Source organism: Mirounga leonina, unplaced genomic scaffold (assembly GCF_011800145.1).
Source record: "Mirounga leonina isolate KUSES-001 unplaced genomic scaffold, KU_Mleo_1.0 Mir_376, whole genome shotgun sequence".
Taxonomy (NCBI): Eukaryota; Metazoa; Chordata; class Mammalia; order Carnivora; family Phocidae; genus Mirounga; species Mirounga leonina.
The window spans coordinates 5,505,932-5,525,731 of record NW_023270718.1 but is presented as its reverse complement, the minus strand read 5'-3'; the positions used below and the strand labels follow the sequence as shown (position 1 = coordinate 5,525,731).

Genomic DNA, 19,800 nt, shown 5'->3' with positions numbered 1-19,800 from the left:
TTCCTCAGGCACTCCTGGCTGCCCTAAAGGAAAAACAAATAGTTAACTTACAGAGATCACAATCCGAGGACAAGATATGAGTCTCCCTCAGGTTACTTACAAAAGCCTTTCCATTGGGAAGGGCTTAAAAGCCTTAGCAAGGGACGCCTGGGCGGCTCAGTCGTTAAGCGTCTGCCTTCGGCTCAGATCTTGATCCCAGGGTCTTGGGATCGAGTCCCACATCGGGATCCCTGCTTAGCGGGGAGCCTGCTTCTCCCTCTCCCTCTGCCTGCCGCTCCCCTGCTTGTGCTCTCTCTGTCAAATAAATAAAATCTTTAGGGCGCCTGGGTGGCTCAGTTGGTTAAGCGACTGCCTTTGGCTCAGGTCATGATCCTGGAGTCCCGGGATCGAGTCCCACATCGGGCTCCCTGCTCAGCGGGGAGTCCGCTTCTCCCTCTGACCCTCCCCCCTCTCATGTGCTCTCTCTCTCCTCTCATACTCTCTCTCAAATAAATAAAATCTTAAAAAAAATAAAAAATAAAAAATAAAAAAAATAAAATCTTAAAAAAAAAAAAAAAAAACCTTAGCAATTGCTTCCAGAAGGGAATGTAAATACAATTAAATGTCTTTACAACCTGCAGCCCACAGTCAGACACTTGAAGTGGGCAGTGTAATGTTCCTCCAGGAAGTTCCCAACTATTAATGCCTTACTAGAGGGGTAAACAACCTTAATTTGACAATGGCAAGGCCTCTGGTATCCTGTGAATCTTCTTTAGCATATGAAAGTTATTTCAGAAATCTCCCTTTTTCCTTACCTCCCCCAACCCTATAGTATATAATCAGCCACCCCTCACAACCCCAGGGCAGCAGCTCTTTCTGCCCACGGGTCCTGTCCCCGGGCTTTAATGAACCACCATTTTGCACCAAAGATGTCTCAAGAATTCTTTCTTGGTCGTCAGCTCCGGACTCCACCGCACTGAACCTCGCCTATATTCCAAAACCTCATCAGTGGAAGGGATGGGCGTTGATAAGAAAAACCAAATTTAGCTGAAGATTCGGTGCCCAGCACAAGGCTTGGCCCAGAGCAGGATCTCAGTAAATATTTGTGGAATAAATGAGGACGGTAGTGTTGGCGGAAAGGGGAGGAAGCCTGCAAAGATGATACTGATCCATATACTGAGGGCCTTTAAATGCCAGGGAAAGGAGCTTGGTGGTTTTTCCAGGGTCTGGGATGGAAACCCCAAATATTGATGGGTCCAGGAAGATAAAGTGAAATGCAGGTCGCATCCACGGAGGATAGAAAGTACTCAGCTCCATTCTATTGCGGTCGCGGTGAAATAACAGCCCAGTGTTTTCAGATCTCCAGAAATTCAGATTTTTTTAAATGTGAAATCTCTCCATAAGTAGTGCAGGCAACTAATTTTTTCGAATACTGAGGACCAACCCAAGACATGTTTTGCTATCATTGTGAAGTGACAGAGAAACATCTGGGGCTGAGTGTTGCTTATATTTTTTATGCTAGAGATTATTGGCAAATGAAATGTTAAGTGTAGCTAGAGCTCGCTAGATTCTCTAATTAACTACATTTCCCAGAATCCTCTCCCCCTGCAACTCCCCCGTTGCCATAGATACTACCGAGCCACTCTAGTTAAAGGTGGGGTGGGGTATGCCCTCGAAGAGCCCGACTCCAGTCCTCCGTTGCCAAGATACCGGTTTTGGCACATGCGCAGTAAGGAGCCCTTGGATCAGGGCGGTTTGGAAGAGCAGAGGCTCCAACCCAGAGCAGTCTGGAAATGGTAGTTTCCAGGCTCCCCCACCCCCACTACCACGCAGGCGCCCTCCAGTGAAGGCAACGGATGCTGTCGCCTCGGTGACGTCACTCCTGGCGCGCATGACGTCACCCCCACCGAGCATGCTAGCTGGCAGGCGAGGCTTCTGCAGACAAGTCAAAGATGCCGGACTTCACGTTCACTTCTTAAGCTGGTGTCCTGCCCCAAGCCCACTCCGGTGAGGCCTGGGGGTCGTAAGTTGGTGGCCCTAAAATGCTTTTTGCTTAGGTAGCAGTGTTGTTTTGGTTTCTTACATTTCTTCACGCTGCAAGTCCAGCTACGCCCTTAACTTTCTGTGAATTTCCTGGGAGCAGTGCACAATAAAAGGATAATTAAATTGTGCAGAAATTATAGTGTGATGAATGCTCTCGGAGAGCGCAATCTGGGGCAGGAGAGACAGTTACAGTAATTACAATACAGTTACTATAATATCAGCGCTAGGTTCGGGTGGAACCCCGGGAGGGAGCTGACTTACCAGCTCCAGCTGGGCTGGATGGGTATAGGGGAAACTTTCCCATAGGAATGGCTGTAAGAGCTGGTAGCAAGAAATGCAGTTTTCCAAGAGCAATAGAGAAAAAGAACGTTCCGGACAGAGGGAACAGCACATACGAAGGTCAAGAGGTGGGAAGTATTAATAACTTTTTTTTTTAAGATTTTATTTATTTATTTGAGAGAATGAGAGCCAGAGAGCACGAGAGGGAGGAGGGTCAGAGGGAGAAGCAGACTCCCTGCCGAGCAGGGAGCCCGATGCGGGACTCGATCCCGGGACTCCAGGATCATGACCTGAGCCGAAGGCAGGCGCTTAACCGACTGAGCCACCCAGGCGCCCCGTATTAATAATTTTTAAAAATAATATTTGAGGGGCGCCTGAGTGGCTCAGTCGTTAAGCGTCTGCCTTTGGCTCATGTCATCATCCCAGGGTCCTGGGATCAAGCCCCACATCGGGCTCCCTGCTCGGCGGGAAGCCTGCTTCTGCCTCTCCCACTCCCCCTGCTTGTGTTCCTGCTCTCGCTCGCTCGCTCTCTGTCGAGTAAGTAAATGAAATCTTTAAAAAAATAAAATAAAATAAAAATAATATTTGATGTCAATAATATTGATAGCGAACAGAAGGTGGTGTTTTCTGTAACATTCTGTTGTAATAGCTTTAGTTATAGCAACCTATTCAAATGTCATTTATTTGGGTATTTATTATCTCCTTATATACAATGAGGAAACCGAGGTACAGAGAGGTTAATGACTTTCAGTGAATAAGTGGGATTAACCATTATGCTCTGTGGCCCTTGCTACAGGATCCTACCTGTAAAGCACTGTGCCAATTGTCTTCTATAGAACATCAAATCCTATTGGAGCAGGGCCCTACCCTTTTGACCTCATTTAAGCTTAATTACTTCCCCAAATGCCCTATATCCAAATAAAGTCACATTGGGAGTTAGGGCTTCAACATACGAATTTTGGGGGAAACAAACATTCAATCCATAGCACTCTTCCACATCCCACACTTGCATGCCAGCCACAAAGAGCTCCTTATATCTCTTTCTCTCCTCTAGGCTTCTGTACTCTCTGTTCCCTCTGCCTGGAACAGCCCACCTCATTCTCTGCCTTCACTGGTCACGTTTATGCCTCTTAGTCCATTGGTTCTTATCTTTCAAGCTACAGCCAAGATGAGACCTCCTCCGAAAGTCCTCCCTAATTGCCCAGAGTGGGTTGGAGGCCCTCATCTGTGCTCATACCATGCCCTGGGCTATCCTCATCAAGCACACATATCACACTAGGGCCTAACTGCCTGTAACCATGTCTTTATCATGTACCCCAATCCTAGCAATAGTGATTGGTCCAAGGGGTGGGCCTAAGACCCAAGAAGGACCAATCAGGACCCTTCCCTGGGATTGCTATATGAATTCAGTTGCGACCATGCTACTTGCTTCAGGCAATGAGATTCATATGTCAGTGAGCTCATTTAACTTGCATGACTACCCAATGAAGAAGGCATTGCTCCCGCATTTTAGAGACAAGGACACCTAGAAGGAGGATTTAAGTAACCCATACAAGACCCATAGCTAGTAGGACTAATGTAGGACAAGACTCATAGTAGCAGGACTAATGTCCTTATAAAAAGAGGAAGAGACACCAGAGCTCTCTCTCCATAGGCTCCTGTACCAAGGAAAAACCATGTGAGGATATATCGAGAAGGTGGCCATCTGCAAGCAAGGAAGAGAGGTCTCACCAGAAATCAACCATGCTGGCTCCGGGATCTAGGACTTCCAGGCTCCAGAACTGTGAGAAATAAGTTTCTGTTGTTTAAGTCATTCAGTCTATGGTATTTTATTATGGCCACCTGCGTTGATTAAGAGAGAGTGTCATGAAGTGAAGCAAGGCAGGCTCCAGGCTCACAGGGCTTCAGGTACCAGGCTAAGGCCTGGACACTTTGCTGAGGGCAGTGCCAGCCAGAGGAAGGACTGGATCTGCTCTCGTGCAGAAAGACCATTCTGGGGGGGAGGGGGGTGCACCTGGGAGGTGCAGTCGGTTAAGCATCTGACTCTTGATTTTGGCTCAGGTCATGACCTCATGGGTCATGAAATCGAGCCCTGTGTCAGGCTTTGTGCTCAGCACAGAGTCCACTTCTCTCCTTCTCTCTTTCCCCCTCCCCCATGCTCATGCATGCTCCCCAGCTAAAATAAATAAATAAATCTTTATAGAAAGAAAGAAAGAAAGAAAGAAAGAAAGAAAGAAAGAAAGAAAGAAGAGAAAGAAAAGAGAAAGAAAGAGAAAAAGAAGAAAGGAAGGAAGGAAGGAAGGAAAGAAAGAAGGACTCTTCTGGGATGTGTGTGGAGGACATACTGGAGGGGAGACACTGGGGGCCAGGAGGTTTGAGATGAGATTACAGTGAAGCTCTAGGGTAAGAACAAGGCTTGAGCCAGGGCCAAGTTCATGGGCATGGAGAGGCAGCAGAGCCGGGGAGCCTGGCGATGAGAAGAGAGGTTTCCCTGGACCCACTGTCGCTGGTTGGATCTTTGAGCCTTGGGGGTGCAAAGGTCTCCCTGGGGCTGTTGGACACATCTTCCCAGGGTGGTTGTATGAGTTAAATAAATTAATAAAGCCCACTACATGTTGTCACTAAGTGACAGCTGATCTTATTTCATTTTGATAATGGTTTATCTAGCCTTTTACTCATGTGTATACATATATTTTACATCTTTATAAACATGAAAGATACATAACTTTGTAATTTTTCTTCTTTTAACTTTCATTCACAAGTCTTTCGCCATGTTATTGTGTCCTGATCATAATTATTTCAGGCTCGATAACGTTTCATAGGCCGGATATACCATCATTTATCTAATCAATCCCCTGAGTCCATATAACTGAAACTAACTTTTTATTATTTGGTTTCTGATTGGAGATGGCCCCCTCCAAGGGACAATTCAGGGATCTAGGCTCCTTCCATTTTCTTTTTTCTTTTTTTTAAGATTTTATTTATTTATTTGACACAGAGAGAGAGAGAGAGAGCACAAGCAGGGGGAGTGGGAGAGGGAGAAGCAGGCTTCCCGCCGAGCAGGGAGCCCAATGCGGGGCTCAATCCCAGGACCCCGGGATCATGACCTGAGCCGAAGGCAGATGCTTAACAATGAGCCACCTAGGCGCCCCTAGGCTCCTTCCATTTTCAACATAGGACTTCCAGGGTCATAGTCTCCATCTACATCCACAGAAAGGAAAAGACTGTGGAAGGTGACAAGTGAGAGGTTTCAATGGGCCAGGTCTGGGCTTGGCGTGCATGTTCACTTCTCTCACTTTATTGGCCAGAACTTAGTCATATGGTCACCCTGGATTGCAAGGGAGGCTGGGAAATGTGGTCTAGCTGTGTGCACAGAAAGCAGGGGAAAGGCTTTGAAGAAGAGCTATTTGCCACACATTATCCCAATGAGGGATTACAGAGAGGAAAACCTAGGTACAGAGTGGAAGACAACTGCTCCAGATCACAAAGAGATTACAATCTATCAGGCAAATATGGCACTAAAATCCAAATAACCCCTTTTTTCATTAGATTTATCATCATTCTTTGTTGAAAAGAGAAAACCTATGGGATTTTATTAACCTTGTACCCAGTAATTTTACATAATTATCCATGGCTTATCTTAGTGTTTCATTTGATTCTCTGATTTCCAAGATAGCAATCATATCATATTTAAAGAAGAATGACAACCCAGACTTCTCTGTTCCAATGATACCTTTTCTTTCTCTTGTCTAACTGCATTGATAGTTCTTCCAAAAGTGGTCATGCTGGACAGTTTGTTCTGACTTTAATGGGGATGTTTTGGTTTTTAGCATTAAGCCTGAGACGGGGTTTTGATGATATGTATGTAATTAAAAACAAGGGAGAACCAAGGAACTCCTTAAGATTGTTGTCATTACTGGGTGTGTGGGTGGCGCAGTCAGTTAAGCGTCTGCCTTCAGCTCAGGTCATGATCTCAGGGTCCTGGGATGGGGCCTGGGTTGGGCTTCCTGCTCAGTGGGGGGTCTGATTCTCCCTCTCTCTCTGACACCTATTCTCTCTCTCTCAAATAAATAAAATCTTTTTTTTAAAAAAAGATTGTTGTCATTACTATTCAAGATGGACCTATTCTTAAATATATTAACTTTATGCAGAAATGGCTTATTACTGAAGGTTTTCAAAACCCTTTTCATATCCATGGATGTGATGGTATTACTTTGATATATCAATTAGCAAATTATATGATAGCCCAATATCAAACCATCCTTGCATTCCTGGATATACATCTTCCAGCTCCCACTTTAGGGAGCTGTTTCCTTTATCACACCACCCTTTAAGAGGTGATAGATGAAACTGAGGCAAACAGGAAGCGGATGCCCAGAGGTAGTGAGTAATTAGTGACAGAGGCTCAATTTGTTCACCATCAATTTAGATGGGGCCAACTTCTACGTGTCCTGTGGACTTCAGCTAAAGGGGAAACTTCGTTAGATGGGTTAAATGGACTATGACGTCCCCTCCTGTGAAGGGCAACAAAAAGACTGGCTATAACGGGTATATTCGCCGGGTCAGTACAGCCAAAATTTCTCAATACCATGTTCCCTTCGGCCCCACGTCGTACTCGCAGACTCCATTTCCCAGCATTCCCCCCGCCTTTAGAGACCTTAGCTCGGGAGGAGCGTGAGCCCGTAATGGTTTCTGGGAAATGTAGTCCAGCTGCGAAACCGCGTTTAAAGAACCAGGGCTTAATAGTTCCGAGACAGCGACCGCGCAGGCGCATTCCGCGGCCCGCCAGAGGGAGGGAAGGCCTGGCCGCCCTGCGCAACCCGCGGGGGCGCACAGGTGAGTCCCTACCTGGCGGCCGGGAGCCGGAGCGTGTGGGTGCTGGCCGAGCGGGGCAGGCCCGCGAGCGCTCAGGGAGGCGGGCCCGAGTCGCGCCTGGGTGGGCGCTGTGGGCGGTGTCCCGCCCCCTCCTATCACTCGCGAGGTATCCCCAGAGCGCCTCTGCCACCCGCGCGGCTCCGGACGATCTCAGCGCGCAGGAATTGGGCGCCTGCTGTTTGCCAGGAGTCAGGCGTGCGCGGAACTGCTGCGATCTCCCAGGAGGAAGACGATGCGTTTCCTCACTTCGCAGGTGAAGAAACAGACTCCGCGGCTTCTCGCAGGTCACGGTGGTCGGCCTGGGATCACAATCCGGGGTGTCTGACCCGAAAGCCCCCGCGTACTCTGCACAATCACACCCTCTGTCTCTGTCCTTATCCTGAGCATGCTACCCTTTCTCTGGGTCTCTAATCTCTCTCTGATCTCTCCCCCCCCGCCACCATCCCAACCCCCGTTCAGTCCCCCTCTGTGTGTCTGCGCGCCCCCCTTACCCACGAGTCTGTGTGTTTCTAAAAACAGGGCCATTATCTTTCAAGACCACAGCACCATGATCATATCAGGACAGTAACATCGATACAGACTATTAGCTAATCTGCAGACCCTCAAATTTTGCTAATTGTCCCAATAATGTACTTAATGGCAAAAGAAAATCCCTAACTAAAGTTAGGTCTCTTTAGTCTCCGTGAACCTGACGCAGTTCTTCAGTCTTTCTTTGATCTTGATGGTCTTGGCAATTCTGAAGATTACAGACCAGGCACTTCCAGAATGTCCCTTGGTCTGGATTTGATCAGTGTTTCCTCATGATGAGATTTAGGTTTGGTGGGAGTACCTTGGGCATGATGCTGTGTCCTCATCAGATCAGAAGCCCGTGATGCCCATTTGCCCATCACAGGTCATGTCAGTCTTGATCACTTGGTTGCAGTGGTGTCCGCCAGGCGTCTCCGCGCTAAAGTGACCTTCTTTTTGTAATGATTAAGTGACTGGCGAGGAGATAGGGGAGAGTCTGTAAGACTCTGCTTCTCATTTCCTCATCAGAATTTCACCCGCTGGTCTCAGCCTTCAGCTGCTTGTGTTCCTGTGTAACTGGAAACACGTGTGAGGCCACGTCTTTTCGTTTCTGGACTGTGTTAGTTTCCCTTCCTGCCGTAAGTTACCACAGTCTTGGTGGCTCAAACAACACAAATGTGTTCTCTTACAGTTTGGGAGGTCAGAAGCCTGCAGTGGGTTTCACCGTGCTGAAATCAAGGTGTCAGCAGAGCGGTGCTCCCCCCTGAGGCTCTAGGGGACAATCCATTTCCTTGCCTTTTTTTCCAGCTTCTAGAGTCTGCTTGCGTTCCTTAGATGAGCCCTCTTCCTCCAGCTTAAAAGCCAGAGGCAGGGTCTTCTCTCCCTAACTCTGCTTCTCTTGATTTCCCTCACGTAGCCGCCTCCTCCAGGTCAAATAGCCCCCGGCCTCTCTTCTAAGGACACTTATTATAGCATTTAGGACCCACCCAGATAATCCAGGATAATCTTCCTACCTAGAGGTGCTTAACTTAATCACATCCCACGTTCGTCCACAAGATACAGGAGTAGGGCCATTGTTCAGCCCACCACCTGGCCTATGTCCAGGCCTGTCTCCCCCACCAGGCAGGGAGCCCCTTTAGGGCAGAGCCTCATCTCGCACATTATTCTGCCCTCAGATGAGCCTGTCACTCTCACGAGTCTCAGAGCATATTTGATGAATGGATGGAAGTGACCATAGTCCAAACACTGATTTTTCTTTGGCAGAGATTTTTTTTTTTTTTTTTTTGCAGGGATTTTTTCTAAACTTTATTCTAGCAGATGGAACCTTTCTTTAAACATCTTAAGTGGGAGATCAGGATCCTTATGCAGGATTTGTAAGGCAGATAGGAGGAGCTCTGCAGGGGCGCCTGGGTGGCTCAGTCGGTTAAGTGTCCAACTCTTGATCTCAGCTCAGGTCTTGATCTCAGGGTCATGCATGGGGCACCACGTCCTATTAAAAAAAAAAAAGAAGAAGGAGCTCTTCAAAAAAGGGGTAGATCCATGCCACAGAATACTATTCAGCCATAAAAAGGAATGAAGCCTTGATACGTGGTGCAACATGGATGAATCTGGAACACGTTATGCTAAATGAAAGAAGCCAGACACAAAGGGCCACATATTACATGATTCCCTTCATATGAAATGTCCAGAATAGGCAAATCCATTAAGACAGAAAGATGAGGGGCACCTGGGTGGCTCAGTCAGTTAAGTGACTGATTGGTTTCGGCTCGGGTGAATGATCTCAGGGTCGTGAGATTGAGCCCAGAGTTGGGCTCTGCGCTCAGTGCAGAGTCAGCTTGGGACTCTCTCTCCCTCTCCCTCTGCCCCTCCCCTCTCTTTAAAATAAATAAACAAATCTTTTTAAAAAAGAAAAAACGATGAGTAGTTATCAGAGGCTGGCATTGGAGGGCTGGGACAGAACAGGGCGATTTGGTAGTGACTGATTAACAGTATAAGGTTTCCTTTTAGGGCGATGGTGAAAACATTCTGGAGCCAGATCGTGGTGATGGTTGCACATCACTGTGAACGTCCTAAATGCCACTGAACTGTATCATTTAAAGTGGTTAAAATGTTATATTGCATGTTATATGCATTTTACCACAAGAAAAAAAAGTAAGACTAAAAAGGCGGCTTAAAATAAATAAATAAAATTAAAAAAATAAAAAGGCGGCTTAGCTCTGCAGCCAGACTTCTGGGCCTGAATCGCGCTCTGATACTTGATCTCTCTGTGACCTTGAGCAAGGGCCTTGACCTCTTGTGCCTCTATTTCCTTCTCTGGAGAAAACTCTAGTTAAACTAGTCTTTCAGAGCTGTTATGTAGGTGCAGTGAGCTGAGCCTCCTGATTGCTAGCGGTTGTTGGTGTGGAATGGGGGCCTCGGACAGCCCGTCCGGAGCCTTTGCTCCAGCTCCTGGGAGACTAGAGTCCCCTGTCATGAGGCATCTTCAGGGAAGCATCTGTCTGTCTGTCTGGGCGAGAACTGACCCTCCTCTGTGTTCCAGTCTCCTCCTCCAGCTCTGCGGACTCAGGCCTGCTCCTGTCTCCTGGAGGCACATGCCCAGGACCACGCAGTGGCCACAGGACCCTGATGGCTGAAGACCAGGTGATTCTGGGCTTCCCCTTCCCCAAGATGATTTTGTGGACTCCAGAGGGCCATCCTCATCTCTGCCTGTGGCCTGAAGATCTTCTGCTCCTCCCAGGCTTGGGGAAGAGGCTATGGTGGGAGGGGCTCTGGGGCTGGGAGGTGCAGCGAGGAGGGGAAGGGGGAGGGGCAGGATGCTCTGAGTTGGGACGTTATGACCCAGTCTACAAACCAATCTAACTCTCAGCAGCCTTTGAGTTGCCGAGAGAAGTGGGCAGTGGATGGTTTTGCTTCACCCCCGAGCCTTATCCTTGGAGTCAGGGATGGGCATTGGGATCCCAGTTCGGGTCTGGGATGGAGCGCCACTTAGTTATCACTCTTGCACACAGTGGCTTGATTTAAAAAAAAAAAAGTGTTTCTTAGGGCTGTCATATATAGGTGTGCAGGTTGCGCACTGCACAAGAGTGCTTTACCTCAGTGGCAGGTTCCACATGTACCTCATACACTGGTATATTGTGGAAGTTTTCATGCAGATGGCAGTAAACGGTCATTTACTAAAATAATTGGCATATTATAACGATTTTCCAACAGATGGCAGTAAAGAGTCACGCAAAAGGGAGCTTTCTCCTACCTTCTGCCAAGAAGCCTGTGGGCTAGGAGCTGGCCAAAACTTTCTGCATTTCTGTGGGCCATTTTTATTCAGTTATCTCAAACCTGCTGAGTCAGTATGTTCCAGCCCAGAGTGTTAGAGCTGGTTCAACCACCAGCAGGGTTAGGCTGTTGACCCATGACCTCTCCCGGCCCCAGAGTTCTAGAAGGATGTGCCCCTCCACCATGTAAAATTGTCCCTTGCAGGAATCAGTGACCTTCAAGGATGTGGCTGTGGATTTCACCCTGGAGGAGTGGGGCCAGCTGGGGCCTGGCCAGAGGGAGTTGTACCGGGACGTGATGCTAGAGAACTACCAGAACCTTCTGTCACTGGGTGAGGCCCTGCCCCCTGCCTCCCCAGGAAGAGGCGTGATGCCCCCCTTCTGCCCTCATCTCCTTTGTGCCCACCCACTGCTCAACAGTAGGTATTTGCTGAGGTTATGGGGTACCCTCTCTGCTCTTTTTACCGGTCCCTCCTGGCTGGCCACTGTCTGTCCCTCTGTCTCTCCGCTGCTTCTCCTAGAGTCCCTGCGTCCCCGAGGGCCCGGAGTCCTCTGCCTGTCCTGCAAAATCTTCAGCCTGTGCCCCCACCTTCTCTTCTTGCTTCCCTTTCTACGTGTGGTGACCTCAGATTCCTCCCTGGAATGCCTGTTCTAGCATCTCAGACTCCAAGTGTTCCTTGGATGTCCTCCAGTCATCTAGCTCCATCTTAGAATCTTTCCAAGACACAGAAATGCTGTTCCCAAATGTGTCTCCCTAGTCCTACATTGTCCACCCACCCACCTCCTGCGCCCCCTCAAGGCCCTTCACATCTGTCACACTCACCCTGAGCTCAGCGTCTCCACACTGAACTGCCCCTCCTCCTCTGGGTCCCCTGTCCCCAGACCAGTCACCCCCCAGCACCATCCTACCCCCTCCCCAACAGCCCACCACATCCTCTCCGACTCCCAACAATCTCTGCCCATCCCCTCCTCTGTCCCTGCAGCCCAGCCCTGATCTGGCCTTGTCCTCACCCCCTGACCCTACTCCAGCCTCCTCAGTGGTCTGTCTTTCTGTCCACCTCCATCTCTCCTCAATTTCTTTTTCTGATTCTTCTGTCTTGCCTTTGCTCTGTGAACTCTGGTGGTTTGAAGGTTCCTTCCTCAGCCATGCTCACTCACACACTTTCACTGGACAAACTCACCAAAAACCCGCCTAAACTTCTACGTCAGGGGCCCGAGGAAAGCCCCCAGGTTGGGGGGCTCAAGGAGGACCTGCAGGCCTCAGCATGCAGTTGTACTCACCGCCCCAATTCACTGCAGCGCAAGGACACCAAGCACAGTCAGCAAAGAGATGAGGCACGTGGGACGAGATCTGGGGGAGACCAGGCCAGAGTCCCCTCCCCGTGGAGTCACACAGGACGGGCAACGAGACGTGACAACACGTGTGAGAAGTTGTCCATTAGGGACACTTGTTAGAGTCTCCATCAGTGCCCCAGGTTTTTCGTGGGGGCCAGTCACGTCAGCGCCCTCGGCCTGGCACGTGTCAAAATTCCAGACTCCCCGAAGGAAAGCAGGTGTTCAGCAGAAACCACGTTGTTTGCACCAACAGCTTAAGCACAGGGAGCCCCTCCTGGAGGTTAGGGAGTGCTGGGAACCCTCCTGAAATCCAGCTTCCCAGACGCCAGCCAGCCACGGGCAGCCATGGGAGCAGATCTTTCCAAAGAGAGCCGGCAGCCTGCTGTGTGACCCCTTTTCTGCGCAACTTGGGTGTAAAGAACGCGGTCCCTTCCACCTGTCCCCTGCAGAAATGTATTCCCTCACAGTTCAGAGGCCAGAAGTGTAAAATCCAGCTGTGGGCGGGGCCCTGCTCCCTCTGAGAGTCCTTCCTGGATGCAGCTTCCGGAGGCTCCTGGCGGCCCTTGCCATTCCTTGCCCTGTACCCCTGTCACCCCAATCTTGGCCTCCATCTTCACATGACCTTTCCCTTCCATTGTGTCTGTATGTCTTTCCTCTTCAAACAAAGACACCGGTCTTTGGCTCAGGGCCCAGCCTGCTCCTGTAGGACCTCATCTTCACTAATTACATCTGCAAAGCCCCTGTTTCTGAGTAAGCAGTGATGTCAGGACTCAGGCTCTTTCTGGAACGTAGTAGGCACTCAACAAATGAATCTCGCATGGACCATTAGAGCTGCTGCTTTTTTTTTTTTTAAGATTTATTTATCGATTTATTTTATTTATTGATTTCTTTTTAAATATTTTATTTATTTATTTGACAGAGAAAGAGATAGCGAGAGCAGGAACACAAGCAAGGGGAGTGGGAGAGGGAGAAGCAGGCTTCCCGCGGAGCAGGGAGCCCAATTGTGGGGCTTGATCCCAGGACCCTGGGATCATGACCTGAGCCGAAGGCAGATGCTTAACAACTGAGCCACCCAGGCGCCCTATTGATTTATTTTAGAGAGAGAGTGAGAGTAGGGGAGGGGCAGAAGGAGAGAGAGAGAGAAAGAGAGAGAATCTCAAGCAGACTCCTCATTGAACAGGGAGCCCAATGTGGGGCTCAATCCCAGGACCCTGAGATCATGACCTGAGCCAAAACCCAGAGTTGGACCCTTAACCGACTGAGCCACCCAGGCACCTGGACCATTAGACCTTCTAATCATTAGGCACCCAATGTATGCAGCTCCCCTGCAGACCCAGGGCCTGGGGCCCAGCCCCGAGGCCTCCCGATGACTGGCAGCCATGGCCAAATCTTGTGTCTTTTCCAGGGGTGGGCCCTCTTGGGTGTAAACCTGATGTGATCTCCCGTCTGGAGCGAGGGGAGGAGCCCAGAATGGAGAAGAAGGAAGCCCGGCAAGCTACCTGTCCAGGTGGGTAAGGTTGTCCAGCAGGTGTGAGCCATCTTCCTATCCTGTCTGTTTTGATCAGTGACAAGAATGAGGCAGCCCAACACCCGCCATAGTTGTGGGTGCTGGGTTCAAATCCCAGCTCCAGCACTTCTGGCTCTGTGACCTTCAGGCAGGTCATTTAGTCCCTCTGTGCCTCGATTTCCTCACCTGCAAAATGGGCTCAATACCCTGGGTTGGGAAAGGTCAATGAATTAACACCTAAAAGTGTAGCCCAGCACCTGGCACACAGTAACCCACTGGTCAGAATAGGCTACAGTGATTATTAGTGTTTCTTTATTGGGAATCATCTATGTAAAGACCCAGAAGTGGGACCCCACCGAACATGGTGGGGAATAGGAGGCCAGATGTCTGCCCCCCACTGGCCCACAAACTCCATGAGCGGGGGGGGGGGTTGAAGCATCTTTGTTTCCGTCACTGCCCACCGTGTTGTGGGGTGGGACTTGCCCCCTCCTTCCTGTTCACCACAGCCCATTGGTCCCCAGTCCTGTCCCTCCTGCCCCCTAACTTTTCCCAGTCCCCTGTCCTCTGTACCACAGCCCTGGCTCCGGCCTCAGCTCCTTGGCTGGACCCTCATCCCGGCCTCCTCCCTCACCTCCCAGCCTCCAGTCTTATGCCCTCCCATTCATCTCACACAGCCCAAGAGGGGTCTTTCTACACCTGGAGCTGATCCCACTTCTCCCGTACCCATAGCCCTCCCATGGCTCCCCAGTACCCCTGACAGCAAGCCCTAGCACTGTGGTTAGCATGTAACAATGTGCAATTGTTAGGTGTCCCGTGAACAGATCTACTAGCATCAAAAAATCCATCCCCTTCAACAAATTCCACATGGCTGGGCTTCCTGTTTATCATCTCTTCTCTACACTTCCCTTTCTCCAGATTGCAAGATTGTGCGGTAAAAGCCTCACATACACTTAATATTTATTGACATCTTTTTTTAAAAAAGATTTTATTTATTTATTTGAGAGAGAGCTAGAACGAGCAGGGGAAGGGACAGGGACAAACAGACTCCCTGCTGAGCGGGGAGCCTGCTGTGGGGCTCGATCCCAGGACCCTGAGAAAATGACCTGAGCCAAAGGCAGATGCTTAACCAATTGAGCCACCCAGGCACCCCTATTTATTGATATCTTTTGATCAAATTAAAGTTATATGTGTTCATCGCAGAAACTTTGAAAATGTAAATAAAAATAAAGCAGGAAATGGAAATCTCCCCGTAATCTTGCTTATCTCTCAAAAAAAATTTACTTTTCTCATTTTACCCCAAAAGCTTTACTGTATTTTTTTAATTACAAAAGTAAATAATAACAACGTGAATAAACCTTGAGGGCATGATGCTAAGTGAAGTAAACCAGACACAAAATGACAAGTATTGGGTGCCTGGGTGGCTCAGTTGGTTAAGCGACCGCCTTCGGCTCAGGTCATGATCCTGGAGTCCTGGGATCGAGTCCCACATCGGGCTCCCTGCTCGGCGGGGAGCCTGCTTCTCCCTCTGACCCTATCCCCTCTCATGCTGTTTCTCGCTCTCTCTCTCAAATAAATAAATAAATAAAATCTTAAAAAAAAAAATGACAAGTATTGTATGATTCCACTTACATGAGGCGCCTAGAGTAGGCAAATTCATAGAGCCAAAGTGGAATGGTGGTGGCCAGGGGCTGGGGAAGGGGTAAATGGCATTAGTATTTGATGGGTAATGTTTCAGTTTGGGAAGATGAAAACATTCTGGAGGTGGATGGTGGTGACGATTGTACCACAGCATGAGTATATACATGCAATGGAACAGCACACCTAAAAATGACCTAAATGTCGTATTTTAAGTTGTATGTATTTTACCACAACAAAAAGTAAATAATAATAAATTGAAAACCCTCCATCCCACTATGCACGTGCATACACATGTTAACATATACATAAACATATACAACTTGGGGCGCCTGGGTGGCTCAGTTGGTTAAACATCTGCCTTCAGCTCAGGTCATGGTCCTGGAGTCGCGGGATCGAGCCCCGCATCGGGCTCCCTGCTCAGCGGGGGAGTCTGCTTCTCCCTCTCCCTCTGCCGCAACCCCTGTTTGTGCTCTCTCACTCACTCACTCTCTCAAATAAATAAGTCAAATCATTTGTAAAAAAAACATTTTCATTTTTCGGATATTTTGAGGCCATCCTTCCATGTCACAACACGAGTCTCTCCTGTCTTTTGAAATAGCAACTTACACTTTGAAACTTGCCTTTTAAAGTTTTCCAGTGTCAGTTCAACTTGATCAGTTTCCTTGGTTCCAACGCAGACGATATTCGCATTTTCCATGTCTTTCAGCCTTGCACACCAGCTCTGCAGCTCCTTGGGAGTCATTTCTGAAAAAGAGGGTTTCTGAAGAGGCCACTTCCCCAGTGGGAGAGAGGGAGGGAGTTTTAAGGGAAGTGCTTGGAGATGCCAGGCTGGCGGCATCCTGGACCTGGAGCCGTCAGTTGGAGGACCGGGGAGAGCAGGAGAGGCGTTTGAGGTGTATGTTTGCTCCTCTCAAGGAAACTGTCTGTGGGGAGAGAGGCCTGGGCTGTCACGAGCATGGGCGGAGCCTCAGGCAGACCTCCGCCTTCATCAGGAAGCAAAGAGGGCCTGTGGGAGAGAGGACTCGGAAGAGGAACGGGCCAAGAAAGAGCCTGAAACGCCAAAGAACATTTGTAGAAAAGAAGCCACTTAACTGTGCAGAATGCGGGAAAGCCTTCATTTACCATTCAGACTATATTCTACACCAGAGGATTCACACTGGAGAGAAACCCTACAAGTGTAATGATTGCGGGAAGGCGTTCAGCAACAGCTCGTATTTCATTCAGCACCACATCATTCACACGGGAGAGAAGCCCTACATGTGCAGCGAGTGCGGCAAGACCTTTACTCAGAGCTCATCGCTTACTGAGCATCAGAGGATCCACACTGGAGAGAAGCCATACAAATGCAAGGAATGTGGGAAGGCCTTCACCCAGAGCTCCTCCCTCATTAAACACCAGCGGTGCCATACTGGGGAGAAACCCTATAAATGCAACCAGTGCGGGAAGTTCTACTCACAGGTGTCCCACCTCACCCGCCACCAGAAAATCCACACGGGGGAGAAGCCCTACAAATGTGGTGAGTGTGGTAAGGCCTTCTGTCACACTTCCTCCTTGACTCAGCACCAGACAATCCACACCGGAGAGAAACCCTACAAATGTAACGAGTGTGGGAAAACCTTCAGCCATAGCTCGTCCCTGTCCCAGCACCAGCGAGTTCACACTGGAGAGAAACCCTATGAGTGCTCTGAGTGTGGCAAAGCCTTCAGCCACAGTTCATCCCTGACTCAGCATCAGAGAATTCACACTGGTGAGAAGCCCTATGAGTGTAACGAGTGTGGGAAGGCTTATACACAGATTTCCCACCTTATGAGGCACCAGAGTGTTCACATGGGAGAAAAACCCTATATATGTAATGAGTGTGGAAAGGCTTTCAGTCACACCTCGTCCTTCACTCAACACCAGACGATTCACACTGGTGAGAAGCCCTACAAATGTAACGAATGTGGGAAAACCTTCAGCCAGAACTCTTCGCTTACCCGGCACCAGAGGATTCACACCGGGGAGAAGCCCTATGAGTGTAAAGTTTGTGGGAAGGCTTATACCCAGATTTCCCACCTCATCCAACACCAGAGGATTCACACTGGAGAGAAACCTTATGAGTGCCGTGAGTGTGGGAAAGCCTTCAGCCGGAGCACCCACCTTATCGAGCATCAGAAAATCCACACAGGCGAGAAACCCTATAAGTGCAAAGAGTGTGGGAAAACATTCAGTCACAACTCCTCCCTCACCCAACATCAAAGAATTCACACTGGCGAGAAACCCTACGCCTGCAAGGAATGCGGGAAAGCTTTCAACCAGAGCATCCACCTTATTCAGCATCAGAGGATCCATACGGGAGAGAAGCCCTATAAATGTAACAACTGTGGAAAAACCTATACCCAGATTTCGCACCTTATTCAACACCAGAAGGTACACACAGGCGGCAAACGCTATGTGTGTAAGGAATGTGGGGAGGATTTCAGCTGGAGTTCACACCTGACTGAACACCAGAGACTTCACACTGTGCATGACGCCTGCGTCTGCGATGATTTTGAGAAAGGCTTTGCGTGGAGCACACAGCTTGCTGATATTCAGAGAACTCCTGCTGACCAGAAAGCCTGAGAAGGTAGCAGATGGGCAGTTCTGATGCTGGGTTCGGTGTAGCCTTCATCAGCACCAGTAACTTCCTCCCAGAGAGGAACCCTAACACTATATATTGAGAGAGTTGCTTCTCTATTTCCTACAAGGACCTGGTGCAGTTTATCACCAGCTGGGACAGCTTCTGATCATTTTAGGAGCTCCCCTGCTAAAATCTCAGCTTCCCCCCTATTTTTCAGTCTTACGGCATCCCCAGAGGGTGGTGTAAATGGAACATAACATCATCTGCTATCTTTAATAAGGTCCCTGTGAACTTTTTAAATTTATCACTCATTCATTAAACTGGAGCTTGAAAATTCGAGGGAAAAAAAAAATGGGAAGATTAACCCTTCAGAGTACAAGTCTATGTAGCTGAACACCAACACTAGATTTTAGTATCCTTTAAAACTCTAAGCTACAAATTTCATGGCAAAATCCACAGTTGGCTTAAACACAGTATGTTCCACTATTTACAGCCATTTTTAAAGCCTATTTTTTGTGTCTTTCCCATGTCCAGGATTTACGCTTTATAAAGGAGTTTCCCTCTTAAGCATCATTTTCTGTTTTTATTTATGCCCAAAGGGAAGTTTTTCTTTCATCATATTTTCATCATAAAAACATAGTATTAAAAAAGGGAAGTGGTAGCACCTGGGTGGCTCAGTCCGTTAAGTGTCTCACTCTTGACTTCGGCTCAGGTCTTGATCTCAGGGTCATGAGATTGAGCCCAAGTCAGGCTCCACGCTGAGTGTGGAGCCTGCTTAAGATTCTCTCTCTCCTTCTGTTTCTCTCTCTCTCCCTCTCTAAAAAACCACCAAAAACCAAAAAACAAACAAAAAATAGTATTTATATTTTATTATAAAAATAATGCACATACTTTTATAACAGGAAATATTTTAAAGTAAAATAACTTATACTTATCATAAAGGATAATTTGGAAAGTGTCGAGAAGTATGGAATAAAATACCAATTCTCTATAACCACACAGCCCAGGGAGAGCCTGTCATTTTGTGTGTATTTCTTTCTGGTTTTGTTTTATTCTGTCTTCCATATCCATATTTTTAAGCCTAAAACAAAAGCAATAGGGCCACCCTCAGAAGTCCTATTGTTTTGATTTTTTTGTATTCCCTTTCAAATATCATCTTAAAATAAATGTTATTTTATTTCACTGTGATCAGAGCATAGAAACAATTTTGGCTTTCTCTGATTTGTCCCTATTATACCCTGAGCATTGTCTTTTGTAATCACATACACTTCATACTCATCATTATTCAGGCTAATAATATTTCTTTTTTTTTTTTTAAGATTTTATTTATTTATTTGAGAGAGAGAGAATGAGAGAGAGCACATGAGATGGGGGAGGGTCAGAGGGAGAAGCAGACTCCCCGCCGAGCAGGGAGCCCGATGCGGGACTCGATCCAGGGCCTCCAGGATCATGACCTGAGCCGAAGGCAGTCGCCTAACCAACTGAACCACCCAGGCGCCCCAGGCTAATAATATTTCACTGGTGGGTGTAAAATAGTTTACAAATCCATTCCCCCACGTGGATTTTGTTCTAAGCCCCTGATTTTCACAGGTGGTTCACCAATTTTCCCAATTACGAATGTTAGAATGAGCATTTCCATACTTGCTTCCTCTGTCCTTCTGAGGAGATTATTTCTCTAAGTCATGTTCCCAGGTTGGAAATAGCAGGAGCACGATTCTAATGATTTTCCTGATTACTGGAACATCTTGTCAAATTGCTTTCCAAATGGC

At 48.2% G+C, this 19,800-nt stretch overlaps 1 protein-coding gene across 2 annotated transcripts; it reads left to right on the top strand.

Moving 5' to 3' along the window:
* Positions 1 to 1,892: 1,892 nt before the first annotated feature.
* On the top strand, positions 1,893 to 18,739 carry LOC117998271 (zinc finger protein 260-like). Of its 2 annotated transcripts, XM_034986988.1 has the most exons (6): positions 1,893 to 1,986; positions 3,956 to 4,084; positions 10,223 to 10,323; positions 11,158 to 11,284; positions 13,693 to 13,794; positions 16,139 to 18,739. In XM_034986988.1, exons 2-6 carry the CDS (start codon positions 4,045 to 4,047, stop codon positions 18,031 to 18,033), a joined length of 2,265 nt encoding a protein of 754 aa, XP_034842879.1. In that variant the 5' UTR covers positions 1,893 to 1,986; positions 3,956 to 4,044; the 3' UTR covers positions 18,034 to 18,739. The 2 variants fall into 2 exon arrangements, with proteins under 2 accessions (XP_034842879.1, XP_034842880.1); XM_034986989.1 differs by lacking the exons at positions 1,893 to 1,986; positions 3,956 to 4,084 and adding an exon at positions 7,092 to 7,429.
* The last annotated feature ends 1,061 nt before the right edge of the window (positions 18,740 to 19,800 follow it).

Coding starts and splice junctions, on each gene's coding strand:
- LOC117998271 (XM_034986988.1), top strand. CDS start 4,045: ATGCTGGCTCCGGGATCTAGGACTTCCAGGCTCCAGAACT. Junction 4,085..10,222: donor GACTTCCAGGCTCCAGAACT/GTGAGAAATAAG, acceptor TCTGTGTTCCAG/TCTCCTCCTCCAGCTCTGCG. Junction 10,324..11,157: donor CCCTGATGGCTGAAGACCAG/GTGATTCTGGGC, acceptor TGTCCCTTGCAG/GAATCAGTGACCTTCAAGGA.